The 17,497-nt window shown below is 38.6% G+C and overlaps 2 protein-coding genes across 6 annotated transcripts in view; one reads left to right on the top strand and one right to left on the bottom strand.

Annotated features, from left to right (window-relative positions):
* The window catches only part of LOC125236529 (carboxypeptidase D-like), a 92,690-nt gene extending 88,880 nt beyond the window's left edge, over window positions 1-3,810 (bottom strand). For all 5 annotated transcript variants that reach the window (XM_048143357.1, XM_048143359.1, XM_048143360.1 and 2 more), the window contains exon 1: window positions 3,161-3,810. In XM_048143357.1, coding sequence (XP_047999314.1) covers window positions 3,161-3,610 — 450 coding nt within the window. In that variant the 5' untranslated portion in view covers window positions 3,611-3,810. The remainder of the gene's footprint in view (window positions 1-3,160) is intronic.
* A 328-nt stretch (window positions 3,811-4,138) lies between these two features.
* Window positions 4,139-6,766, top strand: LOC125236531 (uncharacterized protein KIAA2013 homolog). The gene has a single exon (XM_048143367.1). The coding sequence runs from the start codon at window positions 4,313-4,315 to the stop codon at window positions 6,188-6,190; it is 1,878 nt and encodes a 625-aa protein (XP_047999324.1). The 5' UTR covers window positions 4,139-4,312; the 3' UTR covers window positions 6,191-6,766.
* Window positions 6,767-17,497: the final 10,731 nt, after the last annotated feature.

The raw sequence follows: 17,497 nt of genomic DNA, 5'->3' as shown, positions 1-17,497 counted from the left end.
ATTTAGATTTAGTTTTTTTTGTCTGAAAGCTGAGTTAGTCGGGAGTGTTCTTAGCAATGTTTCATGAAAATCGGTCTACTATGTCGCAGTCGGGGGTTTTTTCAAAATTTTAATTTTGTGGTTAGGTTATAGTCTATATTATTTGGACAAAGAGATAAACGTATTTATTCAGTAAAAAAAAATATGCCGCAAAAATGACACAATCTTATTTCTAGAGACATAAGAATGAGTCAGACCTTTATGCAGCCTTCTTTTTGCCGATGACTGTACCACAGTATAAAAAAGAGTACCATCGTACAGTATGGCCACTCCCGCTCCCCGCTGAAAGTGCCGCCCATCCGCTCTCGGTTACCTCACAGTTACCGCCTGTCCAAAAACGCGAATAGTCGATCTGTCATATTTCAATCATACAAGTATAGCATATATTTGATAGCCAGTGTCCGTGTGGCTTATGTAGTTAAAAAAAAAAATCATTTGTCAATGACCTTGCACTGTGGATGCATAAGAGAGATGTTATTATGTTTCCTAATGCTTTCTTTTGCATGTTCAATATACCTACAAATATTGAGTATATTTTTCATTGTGCCAAGTTTAAAGAAAAACCTACTTTACATTCTCTGCTAACAGTTTGAAGTAGTTTAAACTCCATCAGTGTTGGGATTGTAATTATGAGTATTACGACCAATAAAATTATAATTGCTGATTAATACCTGTTGGTTTTTATTACTCTAAATTGAACATTATATAAGTCAATTGCATTTGCAATTGATGTAGATCCACACAGCCCAGTTGTATGGTCAGGCATTAACTTTTCATGTGCATCCATACTAATATTATAAATGGGAAAGTGTGTGTCTGTTTGTTTGTCCGTCTTTCACGGCAAAACGGAGCAACGAATTGACATGATTTTTTATAGTTGAAGGGATGGAGAGTGACTTAGGCTACTTTTTGTCTCTTTCTAAAGAGCAAATGTTAGTTTTATCATAATTAAACCATTGATTTGTAGATGTAGTGAACACAGATATATAATTAGACTGAGTCATATATTGATTTAGACTAACACGATTTGCACTCATAATTTTAGAACAAAACAGGACTTAATCGCGTAAACACGTCGGGCCAAATATAAATGTAAGTGTTTACGCGATTAAGTCCCGTTTTTAACCCCCGACGCAAAAACGACGGGGTGTTATAAGTTTGACGTGTCTGTCTGTCTGTCTGTCTGTCTGTCTGTCTGTTTGTCTGTGTGTGTGTCTGTCTGTGGCACCGTAGCTCCCGAACGGGTGAACCGATTTCGATTTAGTTTTTTTTGTTTGAAAGCTGAGTTAGTCGGGAGTGTTCTTAGCCAAGTTTCATGAAAATCGGTCCACTATGTCGCGGTCGGGGGTTTTTTCAAAATTTTAATTTTGTGGTTAGGTTATGTTCTAAAATTATTAGACTGAGTCATGTTTTTTCTATGTACAATATCTATGTATTTTAGAGATGGGCCGAATATGGACTTTGCCGAATACGAATATTCGGCCGAACATTTGACTCAGCTCTTACCGAACCGAACATTCGGCCGAATATTCGGTTACGCCATATTTTTAAAGCGGATGTTAAGATTAAAACTATTAAATGATAAGGATATATTGATGGTTACATATGTTACTACAACTATGTTTTTATGATTTAGTGGATAACTAAAACAGTTCAAACAACTCTGAACTCTTCTCAGCTCCTAAACTACGGTTTTTTTTAACTTTTTTACAAAACAATTGTATTTATATTTTTACACATAGGTTTCTGTCTTTTTAGCAGTTCCTTAAAAAGCTACTTAAATAGGAGCTTATTATCCAATGGAATACGTAAGATCTTCATTAGTTATTTACTTTGTTTATTCGGTAAATATTCGGTAATGCAACAGAATTATTCGGACGAAGACGAACATTCAAAAACTTGCCGAATATGCCGAATATTTACCGAATATTCGGAACATCTCTAATGTATTTTATCGTCACTAGCACAACATTGGTTGAGGCAATGAGGCACATCTAGTTAGTATGTTTGCCGAGTAAGGCAATTGCCTCGCGACATGCCTCACTCTATGTGGACCTGGCTAATGTATGAAATTCTTCTTTCTTAGCATCCTTACTTTATGTTTCATCATCATCATCATCATCATCATCAGCCAGAGAGCGTCCACTGCTGGACGAAGGCCTCTCTAAAGAATCGCAAAGCGATGTTCTTTGGAGGGAAAAACCAGTCGCCACGCTTGGCAGGCGGGTTGGCGACCGAAGTAGCTGTAAATACATCCTCGACGGACGCTGCTGCCCATCCGTCGGTTTTATTTATTTATTTTTAGTATTTAATAAGTTAAAATACAGTGTACATTATGAGCAGAATGGTTTGAAATGTTTATAAATTTCCATAGAATGAATAGTGGTTGTTTATATTCCTAATTAACAATAAACATGAAGTCATAACACTATTGTTTAGTTAATATGGTATAACACCTCTAACATTTTCAGGTCTTATTTCATATTATGTTTTCCCTTTCTATTATATTTAGAACTTGCTTGCCTTTACACATTTGCTAAAGATTTTTTAAAAATGAAACTGTTGGTGATGTGTGAGTCGCTAGCATCAAGCTAATTTTAAGGTATAAATTATCAAGAATTTGATAACTAGTGTTATCCCTTAAGTACCTAATGCTTATAATTAATAGGTAGTTAAAGAATAAGGACCAGGCAGGCAGGTTACAAAGTGGAAAGGACCACAGGGATCAAGAAAGAGAGGACATCCACTATCCAGGTGGCAGGATGACATTGTGGCTACTGCAGGCAAGGAATGGCAAAGCATGGCAAAAGATAAAGCAAAATGGAAACGGCTGGAGGAGGCTTTTACCCAGAAGGGGTCTACAGAATACAATCAATAAAAAAAACTAAATCAAAAGAAAAGAAAATCTTTCTGTAGAATAATAAAGCTTAAATAAATAAATAAATAAAGAATAAGCTCCAAGGAATATTTCCATGTAAAGAAGCTGTTTCCTATATGAAACTAATTCGCCGATGTCAATAAAGTTAGTAGTATAAACATACAAAAAGTATATTAAGTAAGTAAATGATTATACTATTTTCCTCATATGACCAGGCAAATTTAAACAAAATAAACTACTTACAACACTGCTCTCAAATCCATCTGGATTCAGTGACGGCATCAGGTGGATCTCCGTGTTGTTCACCAATTTCGTGACCCTCTCATTCTTGCCGTAGTTCAGGACTAAGTACTTTGCCAAGAACACCATCAGCTCTCTGCCAACTGCCTCGTCCCCGTGCATATTAGCCACGTATTTAAACGCTGGCCGCCCAGCGTGAGCCTTCTTCACATCCTCAGATATCTGAATAACCAGCAACTCACGCCCTTCTACCGATTTCCCGATAGAGTAAACTTTTACAAGATCCGGGTGCGTTTTTTCTAATTCCGCAAACAACTTCACTAAATCATCATACTTCGTATATTTCGGGGCACTTAGAAATGATTCATCATCTTCTTCTATAGAACGCGGCACACACTCACTAATTAATACAGAAAATAAAACCAATACGAAAGTATTGGAACAGGTAACCATGTTTGCACCGAGAGCGGTCTGAAGGGATATTCCCGACAATAAACACTGACTACACGATAATAACACTGCGATCGCTTATCGTTGTAACATTGCTGACTTATGGTTAATTGCGGCCTGAGAGCAATTAATAAAAACAAGAGATAAGAAAGAAAACGGGGAATGACTTTATACGACAGCTGAGCTGACGTCACGTAGCAGCACAGCACCCGTTTGACGATAGTTTGACGGATGGGTGAAGTGTTGCCCTACAATAATTTTAAATAATAGCAGCCCGTTTTTTATTTGTGAACGCAGCTATATATCTAATGTGTGTTCAGATTCCTGGTCATGTGATATTCATTTAATTCGTCTAATTTAAAGAAAAAGTAGATTTAGATTAATATTCTACCAGTTAAATTATCAAAATAATACTTTTGATATATAATTTTCTTATGTTCTGCTAGTTTAGTCCAGTTTAAACACGTTAAATGCATTGACGAATCAATAAAAACAGTTGGCGAAACACTGACCATCTAGAGAATTAGGTATGACATCTCCATATCTCGTGTTTTATTCGTGGAGTGGATTTGATAATAAAACAATAAAATTAATAAAAATTGCCGATTACGAGTATATTGACAATGGTTATTAACGAACTAACTTAAAGTTTAAAAGTTCTAACTTTGTGACGGGCAGTGCGACAGAGAAAAGACCTTTTTTGTGATGGATAGTGGCAGTGGTAACGTCGGTGAAATGGGTCGGAGAACCGGAGAACTTTTAAGGCGTATCAACCGGTTCACAGATGGCCCCATGACTAGGAAGAAGCTGATAATACTCTTCCTGGTAGTCATCTTCCTGCTCCTGTACGTCGGTCCAACTTTGATGAGCTGGTTCTTTAGCAGTGACAATGCGGCGTCAGGTCAGAGTTTTTGTCAGCAGCAATTTTTAAATCCCTTCCAAGACGCTATCAGCAACTATGATGCTTATATGAGAACTGAGAGCGAAGCTACATTGTCCAGTGTACGACACAACTACGTGCCTTATGTTGGTAATGGCCTATTAGGCCTAGCTTTAGAACATGATAGTCATTTAAATATCAAACATGGGCGGACCCTAGGGCTCCCTGTCAAGTACCACCCTCTGTACATCATAGAAGACCCAGATATGAAAGAATTTACTGTTGCAGATTATAAAAAAGGAATCATCAACAGATTTCAGTGTAGTAATAGCGGCTTACAGATTACTTATCAGTATTACGCACACAGAACAATACCCTCACTGTTTGTGCAAGAAATATGGGTCAATAATCCTTCAAATAAACCAAGAAATGTAAAGATTTCAACACCCAGGGTGTCGGACTGGCCCACGGCTGTCAAGCAAACTGTTGAACTTCACCAGGGTGTGGACACCAAAGAGTATGAGGTTGTCACCGGAATGCTTGAAATACCAGACAGTGATAATGTTATAGCTGTTGCCATTGTGTGCAGAAAGCTTGGAAATACCTTGCAAATTGATGCTCGAGACGGATTAGATTTACTTATTTTGACTACCGTCCAATATAGTCAGCCCATTAAAAAATCTGAGTATGCAAAACAAAAGGACATAGTTGAATCTAAAGCTCTTTCAGAAATGGAGAAGGTCATTTCTTTAACTGGAGATAGAGCTGCTGCTAAGATACTAAAAGAAAATCATGTCCGAGTCTGGCAGGGGCTGTGGTTTACAGGTTTTTACATTTCAGACTCAAAAGTACCAGGCATTATAAATGGAGACCGCATTAATGCTACTATTTACTCTATTCTGTCACAAGTGCAGAGTTACGAACATGAAGAACACATAAAACCGAAGGAGAAAACTGAAATTTTACGTACATTAACTTATTCAGAAGGCTGTTACGGTGGACATTCAACTTTAGATGCTTTTAATTTATGGAAACCTTTAAACAACCTAGAAAACTTGAATAATGTTGCTAGCGTTTGGCTGTTGACGTTAGAAAAACATGGCTGCCACAAACTTCTCAAGGCTGGAGCTAGTGGAGTCAACCAGGCAATGATACTAAGCTTTGGTAGCTTACGATTCAGCAATCAACATCTGGAATACAACATCCATCCTTCTAAATTACACAGAGACTTTTTATTCCGCAGAGTGAACTACGGAAACATGACACATGTCAACATAAGTGTTATAGTCCAAGAAGACAATAAAGCAGCTATTTTTGTAGCGTTAGATCGCTCTGACAGGACGTATTACGCCTGTGACGCTGGCTGTCTCGACTCACCAGTGCAACTTGGTCCGTACAGGAAATATTTCCCAGTGAAATTGACTGATCCGTTAACAGCTATTCTGTATATAACAGCAGATCAGCAACATATGGAAGAACTAAGGCATGCTATTCACGTAGTCGAAGTGGCAGAAGCGCCAGCTCATGAAAACCATGTTATCGCTATGCACAAACACGGTCACAGCTTGGGAGGCTTGAATCCTCTCTTCTGGATATCTATTATAGCACTAATCGTTGTCTTCCACTTGTTCTTATGCCGGATAATCATGAACGAGTTCTGCGGCAGCGGCGTAGCATACAAACGTCTGTATAATAAGCCTTGAAGTTGCCTTATAGAGTGCTTAGCTTGACTGAATTATCCTAGATATAGAACACACTGCGCACAGACTACCTAAAACGAATGAATAATCTTTATAATAGATAAAGGTTTAAAATATATGCAGTGGTTTAACCCCTTGGATGCTAGTGAACTTTGACAGCATTTACGAAGCTTTATATTGGGCTGTATCTGATCAAGTTTGGGCTGTCAAGGGGTTAAATAAATAGTACATCACAAGTACGAACCCTAAAGATAAATTAATAATTGTTGAATATTATGAAACGATTTTTTTTCTGTCGCTTTTTGCGTCCTAATATTGTATTGCGTATAAATATCAAGGTATTTTGTTGCACGGATCTTCAAACTGCCTCACTAAGCGTAACTCATTTTGAAATATCACTCGATTGTTTTTTAATTTGTTCTCACACATTTGTTCACACATAAAGCCCAGATCACACAAACAATTGAAACTTGCAGTTATGCTTAGAGTGGCAGTATTAAAATAAATTATAATCTATCGAAAATATTTCAACTTGTGCTACCTTAAAGTAGTCACACCACTATATATATAAATTAAAACCGAAATAAATTACACATATGAAAGAAAAAGTGACCAAGGCCTCTCGTGCCTGAGGCTGGAATCGAGCCAGCGTACTCTGCATTCGCGGCAGATGCCTATTAATCCGCTCGGCCACCCAGGTCACAGTTGCTGAGGTCGAAATTATCTCTTATATGAGTAATCTATACAAGGACTTGTAGCGCCCTCTGACCATCCCTAGGGTACTCATATGAGAGATAATTTCGACCTCAGCAACTGTGACCTGGGTGGCCGAGCGGATTAATAGGCATCTGCCGCGAATGCAGAGTACGCTGGTTCGATTCCAGCCTCAGGCACGAGAGGCCTTGGTCACTTTTTCTTTCATATGTGTAATTTATTTCGGTTTTAATTTGTAAAGGCATGTTTACAATTATTGAGAGTCAAAACTTATTATATGATATTCCATGCCTAAAAGTTCCTTATACTTCATTTGCAATAAAGACGTCTGTATTTCTAATTAAACTTTGAATAACGGCCAGAGTTCAGAGGCCGTGAGTTCAAGTCTTACCCAATGCAGAAATGTTTCACCTTTTAAATTTGTAATATGTTTTGAAGCTTAACTTATGAGCTAAAGAAACTATTAAAAAAAAAGTTATTACATTCTCGAATGTGTAAAATATTTACCGAATTATAAACGTTCACTAAAGTTATCAAGCCGATAAAGTTCGTTTGTCCCTTTCTGTCACACCAATACGTCGGAAAGGGACAAACTTTAGTGTGAATAAGTGGTTTAATGTTTAGCAAGTTGCCTTGCATAGTCAGCCTTTGTATTATTCAAATTGTTCATATAATTATATATATATAATTAAGTGTAAATAATTTATTAATATTGAAATTATTGAAGAGTGCTTATTTAGTTGACTGTATTATTTCATTGCTTGATCTCTTACACGATTGTAAATGTAATACTCAGCACGAAATATCATACTATCTTTGTTTATGATACTAAACTGGACCCAAAAGAAAGGGATGAGTATAGTTTCCATGGTTCATATTTCATGGCTGACTGCTCTTAGTCTAGATATTTAAGTAAAGTTTCACTTTCTATGTTTCTATTTTCTAACATGTATGCCATACGAATAAATAAATAAATAAATGGTTCATATTTACTGACAAGTTGTGCTTGCCAGACTATGAAGTTCACGCTCACACCGCACATAAATATGAGACGGAGAGTTCTTTTAAACAGCTGGAGCCCATTTCTAAGTTCATCATCATCATTCCCTTGCCCTTTTCCCATTATTTGGGGTCGGCGCAGCAGATCATCTTCCTCCATTTCTCTCTATCAGCCGTCATTTCCATACTAATAATACCTTTCACTCTCATATCGTTGTTCACACATTCCATCCATCTTTTCTTAGGCCTTCCACTACCATTGTATCCATCCACTTTCATATTAACCACTCGTTTTATAACATTGCTTTCATCCCTCCGCATTACATGCCCATACCATGCTAATCTACTTCCTCTCAATTTCTCTGTCACTGGCGCTACTTTCAGGCTTCCTCTTATATACTCATTCCGAATCCTATCCAGTCTTGTCACACCACACATCCATCGCAACATTCTCATTTCATTCACATGCAGTCTTCTCTCATCATTCGTCTTGGTGGCCCAGCACTCACTTCCATACAGGACGACAGGTCGGATAACTGATTTATAAATTTTCCCCTTCAGCCTGAGAGGCATTCGGGGATCACAGGTTGTGCCTGTAACCTGTCGCCATTTCATCCATCCTGCATTAATCCTGTGCTGAACTGCTCTGTCGATCTCGCCATCTCCCTGAATGAGGGAACCCAGGTACTTGAAATCCGAGCAGGTAGGCAATATTTCGCCATCTAGTGTCATGGCAACAGGGGCGGAAAGACCGCCGAAGTCACAGTAAAGATACTCTGTTTTGGAACTACTGATCTTCAAGCCAACATTTTCCAGCCTCTGTTGCCACTTCGCTAACCTGCCTTGTACCTCGAGTCCCTCTTCTCCGACAAGCACGATGTCGTCGGCAAAGAGCATGCACCAGGGTGCCTCTTCCTGCATGTCCGACGTCAGAGCATCCATTATAAGCACGAAGAGGTATGGGCTCAATGCCGAGCCCTGGTGCAAACCCACAGCCACACCGATGCTGTCAGTAGTTCCAGCAGCGGATCGAACACGCGTACAAGACGATCTGTACATAGCACGGATTAGCTCTACATACTTCCCAGGCATACCTTTCTCTTTCAAGGCCCACCACAAAACCTCACGGGGAACCCGATCGTAAGCCTTTTCCAGGTCGACAAAAACCATGTGCAGATTTTTATGTGCGCGCCTGTACTTTTCGCACAGTTGGCGTAAGGCGAAAATGGCATCTGTCGTACCTCGACCGGGCATAAATCCGAATTGATTTTGCGTTATTTCACACTCTTCTCTCATTCTTCTCTCTATTATCCTCTCCCAGACCTTCATGGTATGTGACATGAGCTTTATTCCTCGATAATTATTGCAATTTTGGACGTCTCCTTTGTTTTTAAATATTGGTACCAGCGTACTACTGCACCACTCGTCAGGTATGCGTTCCTCATGCAACAACTTACCGAAGAATACACTCAGCCATTTCCATCCATCCGCACTCAACAACTTCCATACTTCAACTGGTATTCCATCCGGGCCCACGGCTTTTCCATTCTTCATATTTCTTACAGCCATTTTCACTTCTTCCACACTAATCTCCCTAACAAGGCCCAGATTCAATGGCGGATTTTCAAGCACACCATTCCATTCATTTTCTTCATTCATCAACTTTTCAAAATATTTCTTCCATCGTTCTTTTATGCTTTCATCATCAGTCAGAATCTTCCCAGAATCATCTTTTATACATTTAACATGCGAAATATCTCTTCCATTCCTTTCTCGAGCCCTTGCAATTTGGTAAAGTCGTTTCTGACCTTCAGGTCTTTCCAAAGACCGGTACAGATTGTCCTGCGCCTCCGCCCTACAAATTGCAACTGTCCTCTTGGCTCTTTTCTTACATTCTTTATACACCTCTTTCTTACTTTCTTTTAATGTTTCATTCTCATCCTCAACCATCTGCCATTCTTTAGGCAGCGTTCCCACTTATCCGTCGCGTGTCTCGGGGCGCGCAAAGGGCGTCCGCGCCACGCCACCTGAGTGTAATTCAAAAAGCGTCTCCTCAGTACATTTTGTATAGGAAGGACGTAAGGCGCGCCCCAGGTGGCGTGGCGGCGGCGTGGCGCGCGCCGCGCCGCCTGGGGGCGCGTTTTACGTCTAGTATAAACACAACGGACGTGGCGGGGCGCGGGCGTGGCGAGGACGAGGCGCAGACGGGGCGCGGACGCAATCTAAATTACACATAAGAGGCGAAAACACGGCGCGATGCGTCATTATACAGGCTGATTTTGTTGCGGAAACATATTAATATTATCAAAAAAACAATCTTAGTAAACCCTTACTCATTTTTTAATACCTATCCAATCCAACAATGTATCACACGTTGGGGTTGGAATGAAAAAAAAAATCAGCCCCCACTTTACATGTAGGGGGGGGTACCCTAATAAAACATTTTTTTCCATTTTTTATTTTTGCACTTTGTTGGCGTGATTGATATACATATTGTTACCAAATTTCAGCTTTCTAGTGCTTACGGTTACTGAGATTATCCGCGGATGGACGGACGGACGGACAGACAGACATGGCGAAACTATAAGGGTTCCTAGTTGACTGCGGAACCCTAAAAAAACATTCAGTCGAATTGAGAACCTCCTCCTTTTTTTGAACTCGGTTATAAAAAACAACCTTCATTGCCGGCTGGCAAACGGCTAACCGTTGAAACAGAAATATAAATGAAAGAGATAGAAGGCTGCACCTGCGTTCACAGCTGCGTCGTCGGCGAATTCAAAGAAAAACGCACGTGCAGCCTCTTGGCTACCTACACGGCCAGGTGCGGGCGCGGCTTTCGACCTTCGCGCCGCGCAATAGAATTCAATGTCGTCTGCTCGTGTGCGGTTCATTTGCTTTGAAGTGGCGGCTTTTTAACATCAAAGGGGTGAGCCTATTTTGTGCAAAATTCTGTTATATCAATAACTTCTCACTTCACTAGATTATCGACATTGAATGTCGAGTATATATAGTATCAAATTATTATTTAATGTTTTAAAAATAAATTCTTATCAAATTATATATGTAGTATCATCACTTTATTTCAGTGTACGAATTTAGACACTAAAACCCCGCCCCTAAATTTGATGCGATAAGGACAATTGCTGCTCAGGCGAGAAATCCTGCGTACTTAATGAAAAATACAAAAATCGAGATTTCGCTCCCGATTGTTTCCTTCTCAAAAACTTCCTCTCAATCAGGATAATGATGAAATAATCTGTGTCGGACCGTTTCGATATTTTGGCTAATAATTGATCTCAGTTTTGAATACCACGTCTTTCTTTGTGGCAAATTAAATTTAGCCGTTTTGACCAACTGAAAGGCTCAACTTGTTTCTTTAATAACCTAACCACAACATAAAAAAATAGAAAAAAACCCCGACACAGTGGACCGATTATCACGAAACATGGCTAAGCACACTCCCGACTAATTCAGCTATCAAACAAAAAAAAACTAAATCTAAATCGGTTCATCCGTTTGGTAGCTACGATGCCATAGACATACACACACACACACACACAGAGACATACAGACAGACAGACACGTCAAACTTATACCACTCCGTCGTCTTTGCGTTAGTAAAAACAAACATGCCAAAAAAGCAAAACGGTGCGACGTGCGACACAGATATTGATAATAATAATAAGTACATAGGTATAAACCAGGGAGGAAATAATGGAGAGCGTTTATATGTCCTGTTTTGCCTTAATTCAATATCATCACATATTTTTGTTGCTGATAAAATAATACATCCTGTATATCAAGCGGCGCGCCCCCTGGGCGACGCTCGAGTTGTGTCTGCTAGCGGCGCGTCGCTTGAGTTGCCTGCGCCGCCTGCGCCGCGCCGCTTCAGTGTAATTTAAAAAACGTCTCCTCAGTACATTTTGTATAGGAAAGACGTAAGACGCGCCTCAAGCGACGCCGCGCCCCGTCGCCGCCACCGCGCCGCCGCCACCTCGTTAAATTACACTGAGGCGGCGTGGCGGAGACGTCTCTTGCGCGCCCCGAGACACGCGACGCATAAGTGAGAACGCTGCCTTAAACGCCTTTTTCTTTTCTCTTAACACTTCTTGAACACTTTCATTCCACCACCATACTTCTTTATCTATCATACGCTTCCCTTTTGTTTCCCCAAATACATTCTTTGCCACACTTCTAATATAGCCAGCCATTACTAACCAACATTCATTCGCACTCATTCCTTCCATTTCACCCATCTCTAACATTTTGGTCACTACTTGCTCCCTAAATTCACTAGCATACTCATTCTTTTGCAATAGATGCCACTTTATTTTGGGCGGGGGACAAACCTTGTTCTTGTTGGGGCGAACAGCAATACTAACGTCAGCTAGCAGAATTCGGTGCTGGGACACCAAATCTTCGCCTGGCAGCACTTTGCAGTTTTTAACACAGTTGATTCTGTTCCGTCTTATCAGGAAATAATCAATCTGTGTAGCGTGGTTACCACTTTTATAAGTGATAAGATGTTGGTCACGTTTTTGGAACCACGTGTTTAGTACAGCCAGATCAAATGCAACTGCCGCTTGTAGAAGGGTTTCCCCCTCGCTGTTCCGCATTCCATACCCCCACCCACCGTGTACTCTTTCGTACCCATCATTCACTCTTCCTACATGTCCATTAAAATCACCACCAATATAAATCTCTTCACTATCTGGTATTCCCATTATCATACTATCAAATTCCTCCCAAAACCTCACTTTCACACTCTCATCACAACCTGCCTGCGGAGCATACACACTCACAATATTCACAGGCTTATTCTCAATCATCAATTTTACAACAATCATTCTATCATGTATTCTATTCACTTCCGTCACTCGCTCTTTCATTTCACAATCCAGCACAATTCCCACCCCATTCCGCTTTCCGTCACTGCCACAATAGTAAAACTTATATCCCTCACCAATCTCTCTTGCTCTATTTCCCTTCCATTTCGTTTCTTGCAGACACGCTACATTCACTCCTCGCCTTTTCAAAACGTCCACTAACTCTCTCGCTCTTCCAGTCATCGTACCTAAGTTCCAACTAGCAAACCTCACTCTGACATGCCTCTCTCTCCGGGCTAGCTTCTTACGTCGCATCCGCACCGTTAAATGCGACAACCCTAGTCCACTTCCCACAGGAGCCGGGTGCTGCCCCTGCGCGTCGCCTGCGGGGTACGCCCTAGCCCTGTCGCTCATATCATTAAGTCCGATAGTCATACTGCAAAAGGTTTTGGCATTTAGTTTTTACAACCGGCCGCCCGCCTGACGTCAACCCTCCTTGGGAATCCTTAGTTGACTTAGATGACTGTCGTTTCACACCTTTAGTCGCCTTTTACGACATCCATGGATAGGCACGGAGTGGGCTATTCTTATTTCTAAGTTGTTAACAAAAATTAACTCACTGTCAGTTTTGTGACGATAATTAAGCATGAAATTTCTATAAAAAATATTGTTTTTCTTTTTTTTTTAATAAAACATCTTACATAGAAACTTAAATGTAAATACAATGTCCCCCAAAACTGTTTACACAGTTTGACTGTGGGATCTGGGTGAGACTAAAGGTACATAATTATAATTAGTTGTCATGGTAATGAATACAGATCTACATAAGTATATTGTCAAAGATGGTTAGGTAGTTCACAAATTAGTTTGTGTTAATTACATAAACTTTAAGCGATAATCTACATTCAGAATGTGATAAAAGTAAATTTTTAGACAGATTTTATGCTTAAACCTCTTGCCGCCCAATAGGCTAGTTTCCTACTAGTCAAATCAGCTTCTTTTTATGACTTGTCAAAACGATTTGCTAGTATGGAATTAGTATGAAATACTGAGGAGTGACGTCACGGTCAATTCATTTACTTTAAATCTTTCTTTTTGACTTATTAAATAGAAATTATGTTTAAAAATAACTACTGTCCATATTTTTCTTCCAATTATGTGGTGCTTTATTTCGTGCACTGCATAAAATATTTTAATTTAAGTATAGGAAACTAGCCTATGTTCAATGAGATGTACATTCGGGTTCAATGGAATTTTAACTCTTACATGAATAAATAAAGTAGCATTTCTTTGTCTCTAAATTTTTTCGAACAAATGAAACTCAACTCAATTTCAAATGCAGTTAGAATCAAAATTCTCTAGCAACTTTTTTGTATGGTGGGCGTTACGAGGGTACTTTCGCAACCAAGAACCCCGCCTGGTGAGTTCTCGCCATAGTCGCCATACAAGCGGGCGGTTATAACTTCGTAAGGCCCACCATAGTTAGTTTTCCCATTTTGAATTTGAACCTTATTACGAGTATATAAATAAATTGGTAAGATTTTCGTTTGTTTCCAAAATCAATGTAACAATGGAAATTCTACTTTATCCAGTTCTTGAAAGGTTCAAATTATATTGCAAAACCTATGTACATTGGGCTTTACGAGGTTATATTACGAACGTCTGGTAGCGAATGTGTTTTGTTGTCACAAAACTGACAGCGAGTTAATTAACCGACTTCAAAAAAGTCGAGGTTCTCAATTCGACTGAATGTTTTTTTTTTTGTTTTGTTAACAACTTACGCTAATTGGGGGGTTCCAAATTCTGAAAATGCCCTGATATGGAAAGTATGGGGCCCTATACATTTTATGACTGTTCTTTTTCCTTACAGACTATTAAGCAACACGTAATTTACAGGTATTTCGTGCTGATTGTACTTAGGGAATTTCCTAATACTTTTTCTACGTATAGTAAAGGTGTAAACGAGATTATGAATAGAAATGTTTTTGTTATAGACACTGTTTTATTGGTACCATTCCTTCTACTATTACAGCTTGGCAAATAACCTACCGACAAAATTATAATTAAAAAAAAAAAACTCCGACATAGTAGAATTGTAGTAGAATGAAACATGGCTAAGAACACTTCCGACTAATTCAGCTTTCAAACAAAAAAAACGGTTCATTTGTTCGGCTACGATGCCACAAACAGACAGTCACGTCAAACTTATTGCACCCAGTGGTTTTTGCGTCAGGGGAAAGGGTAGACATGGAACTCAATTTTTTTTATCACAGCAACACTTGTTGCCCCATGCAAAACGGTTTACATAGACAGTGGCGCCTCTATTATTTTCATCTCTTTTTTTGCCAGGCTGTACCTGAGGATAAACTTAAAAAATCGGAATTACTAATCTTCACATAATGTCAGGATGCAATTCAATAAAAGGCACATAAAAAATGTCTATAAATATATTTACAAAATATGGCTTCGAAAATATTAAGGCACGTATACACTGTTACATATCATTCTGATCACAAAATATAGTTTGTTATGTACAACATTCATCAGTATACAGACAGTGTTATGTAGAATATTCAACATATTAGAAATACCTTATTTTTTTATGAATCAAAATGAAAACACAAGTTTAGACACATAACGACTTGAATTTAACCCATTCATTGCCGAAGACGCGAATTCACGTCACGATACATGCACGTTCACGGACGGCTAGTGACGTCATCTGTCATAGACCAAAGGAAACAAATGACTACGCGTATGCTATAGCATACTTGTCCACGAATGTGTTAATCTTAATGGAGATACGAATGTCGGCTAATATTAACATTATTAAAAATGAGACAAGCGTGACAATGAGAGAGATTAATAAGCAGGCAGGCAGTTAAAGAACTGATATTGCCTGTATCCAGTGATCATTGTGACAGTAATCATAGCCGAGTTGTAGATGTGATGTGCTTGTCTAGTCTATTTTTAAACTGATTCACATTGTGCTGAGACCACGTCTTCTATGAGTTTGTTCCAAGATCTCACTACTCGATTGCTTAAAAAGTATTTGTTTTAGGTACATAAATACCATTTTTTTTTTATCTTTCGAACATGAAATAAATTGTGCTTATATTCTGCATAACACTATCCAATTTATATATGCATCGTACTAGATATCTAAAATATAACATTCCGTTTAGATTCGTTTTATCAAAATCACATACAATTTTGTACGTTATGTACTTTTATTAACACATAATATCGTGACATATAGTTAAGACAAGAGATAGTATTTAACCCTTAAATGCATGACCTTGACAAAGATTTATTCAAATTTGAATTTTGACACGCTGTCAATGCAGTCAAAAATGCATGATGCTAATATACATCACTATGCATTTAAGGGTTAAGGCATACGATCCTAAAAGATTAAGGAATTGAACCCTATGATGACGTGGTTAAGGAAGCTTTTTGGATTGACTATCAAGACGTTATAGACAAAATTAAAAAAATCATGTAATAAAAAATATATCTGTAATGATATTCAGAGTAAACAAATATGTATAATGAACTTTATATTTCACAAAAAACGTTCAAATTTCGATAGATGTGCGAGATTTTTGGATTAAATATTAAAACTAATATAGAGCTCTGTGACCTCTCTGACCTACACAAGTAGGTAATAAGTAATAATAAAGATTTCAAAATGACCTGTAAGTATTTCATTGTCAAAATAATATGTTTGCCTAAAACCATATTAGATTATAATATAACATATACACAGTCATGTCAACATTTGAATCTATTAAAACGCCTTGATTTCCTAAGAAACATTTACTTATAGAAAAATAAAAAAGACACATTTAGGGTAATAACTTTCCTAACATTATCAAGTGAAACCATATTGAAATCAACGTAAGTAAATAAAAATAATAAGACAAGAGCTAAGACACTTATTAACACATTTTTTTTCTTTTTTTTTCTCAACATGATTTTGATCTTTATTAGAAAGTGGTATAATTTCTAGCAACTGTAGGCCTAGCACATGATGGCCGCGGGAGTATGTCGCCGCGAGATAGACTACCCGTCCTTATGTCATTAATACAGTTAGAAGAAGACGTGGCATCTATCTCGCGGCGACATACTCCCGCGGCCATCATGTGCTAGGCCTACTGTAGACCATATACCACCAAAAGCATATAGCACCAAAAAGTTGATTTCAATATGTTTTCAGCTGAAAATTGACTAAAACTAACAAATCATAAGGTACATAACAGAATGGTCCGGTAATATTTGAACTATTGACTGGGCGTGTAAAGCATGTTCGCGGTCCTGGGTTCGAATTCCGGTAAGGGCATTTATTTGTGTTTTCACAGAACTAAATCAAGATAGAAGGAAAATGCTCGGCGATTGACAGCGAAACCGAGCGTGTAACATTTTGCATCGAGCCTATGACGTCACGAGTGTACTTTAGTGATGGGAACGTTGTCGCCGCGTAATCCGCGTGGAAACGATTTAAAACTATCGATTGTGGGGGTTGCGTGTGAGCTGCCCGCCGAAGTTAAAAACATCGGATGTTCATCTTCGTTGTGAAATGAAGTAAGTATATAGGTACCTGTATTTGTGTGATGACAAACAATTCACTAGTAGGTATAATTTGCCTAAGGCCAGGAACAAAGATTTCAGTATGTAGGTATTAATATTAGTTAAGTTTCGTAATATTTTTAATAAAATATATTTGCTTTATTGGCCAATCGACATTATATACTAAAAATATAAAAATATT

The sequence above is a fragment of the Leguminivora glycinivorella genome, chromosome 19 (genome assembly GCF_023078275.1).
Source record: "Leguminivora glycinivorella isolate SPB_JAAS2020 chromosome 19, LegGlyc_1.1, whole genome shotgun sequence".
Lineage (NCBI taxonomy): Eukaryota > Metazoa > Arthropoda > Insecta > Lepidoptera > Tortricidae > Leguminivora > Leguminivora glycinivorella.
This window is presented reverse-complemented; position numbering and strand designations above follow the sequence as displayed.

What these genes read in the sequence shown, in the direction of transcription:
- LOC125236531 (XM_048143367.1), top strand. Translation starts at nt 4,313, where the DNA reads ATGGATAGTGGCAGTGGTAACGTCGGTGAAATGGGTCGGAGAACCGGA.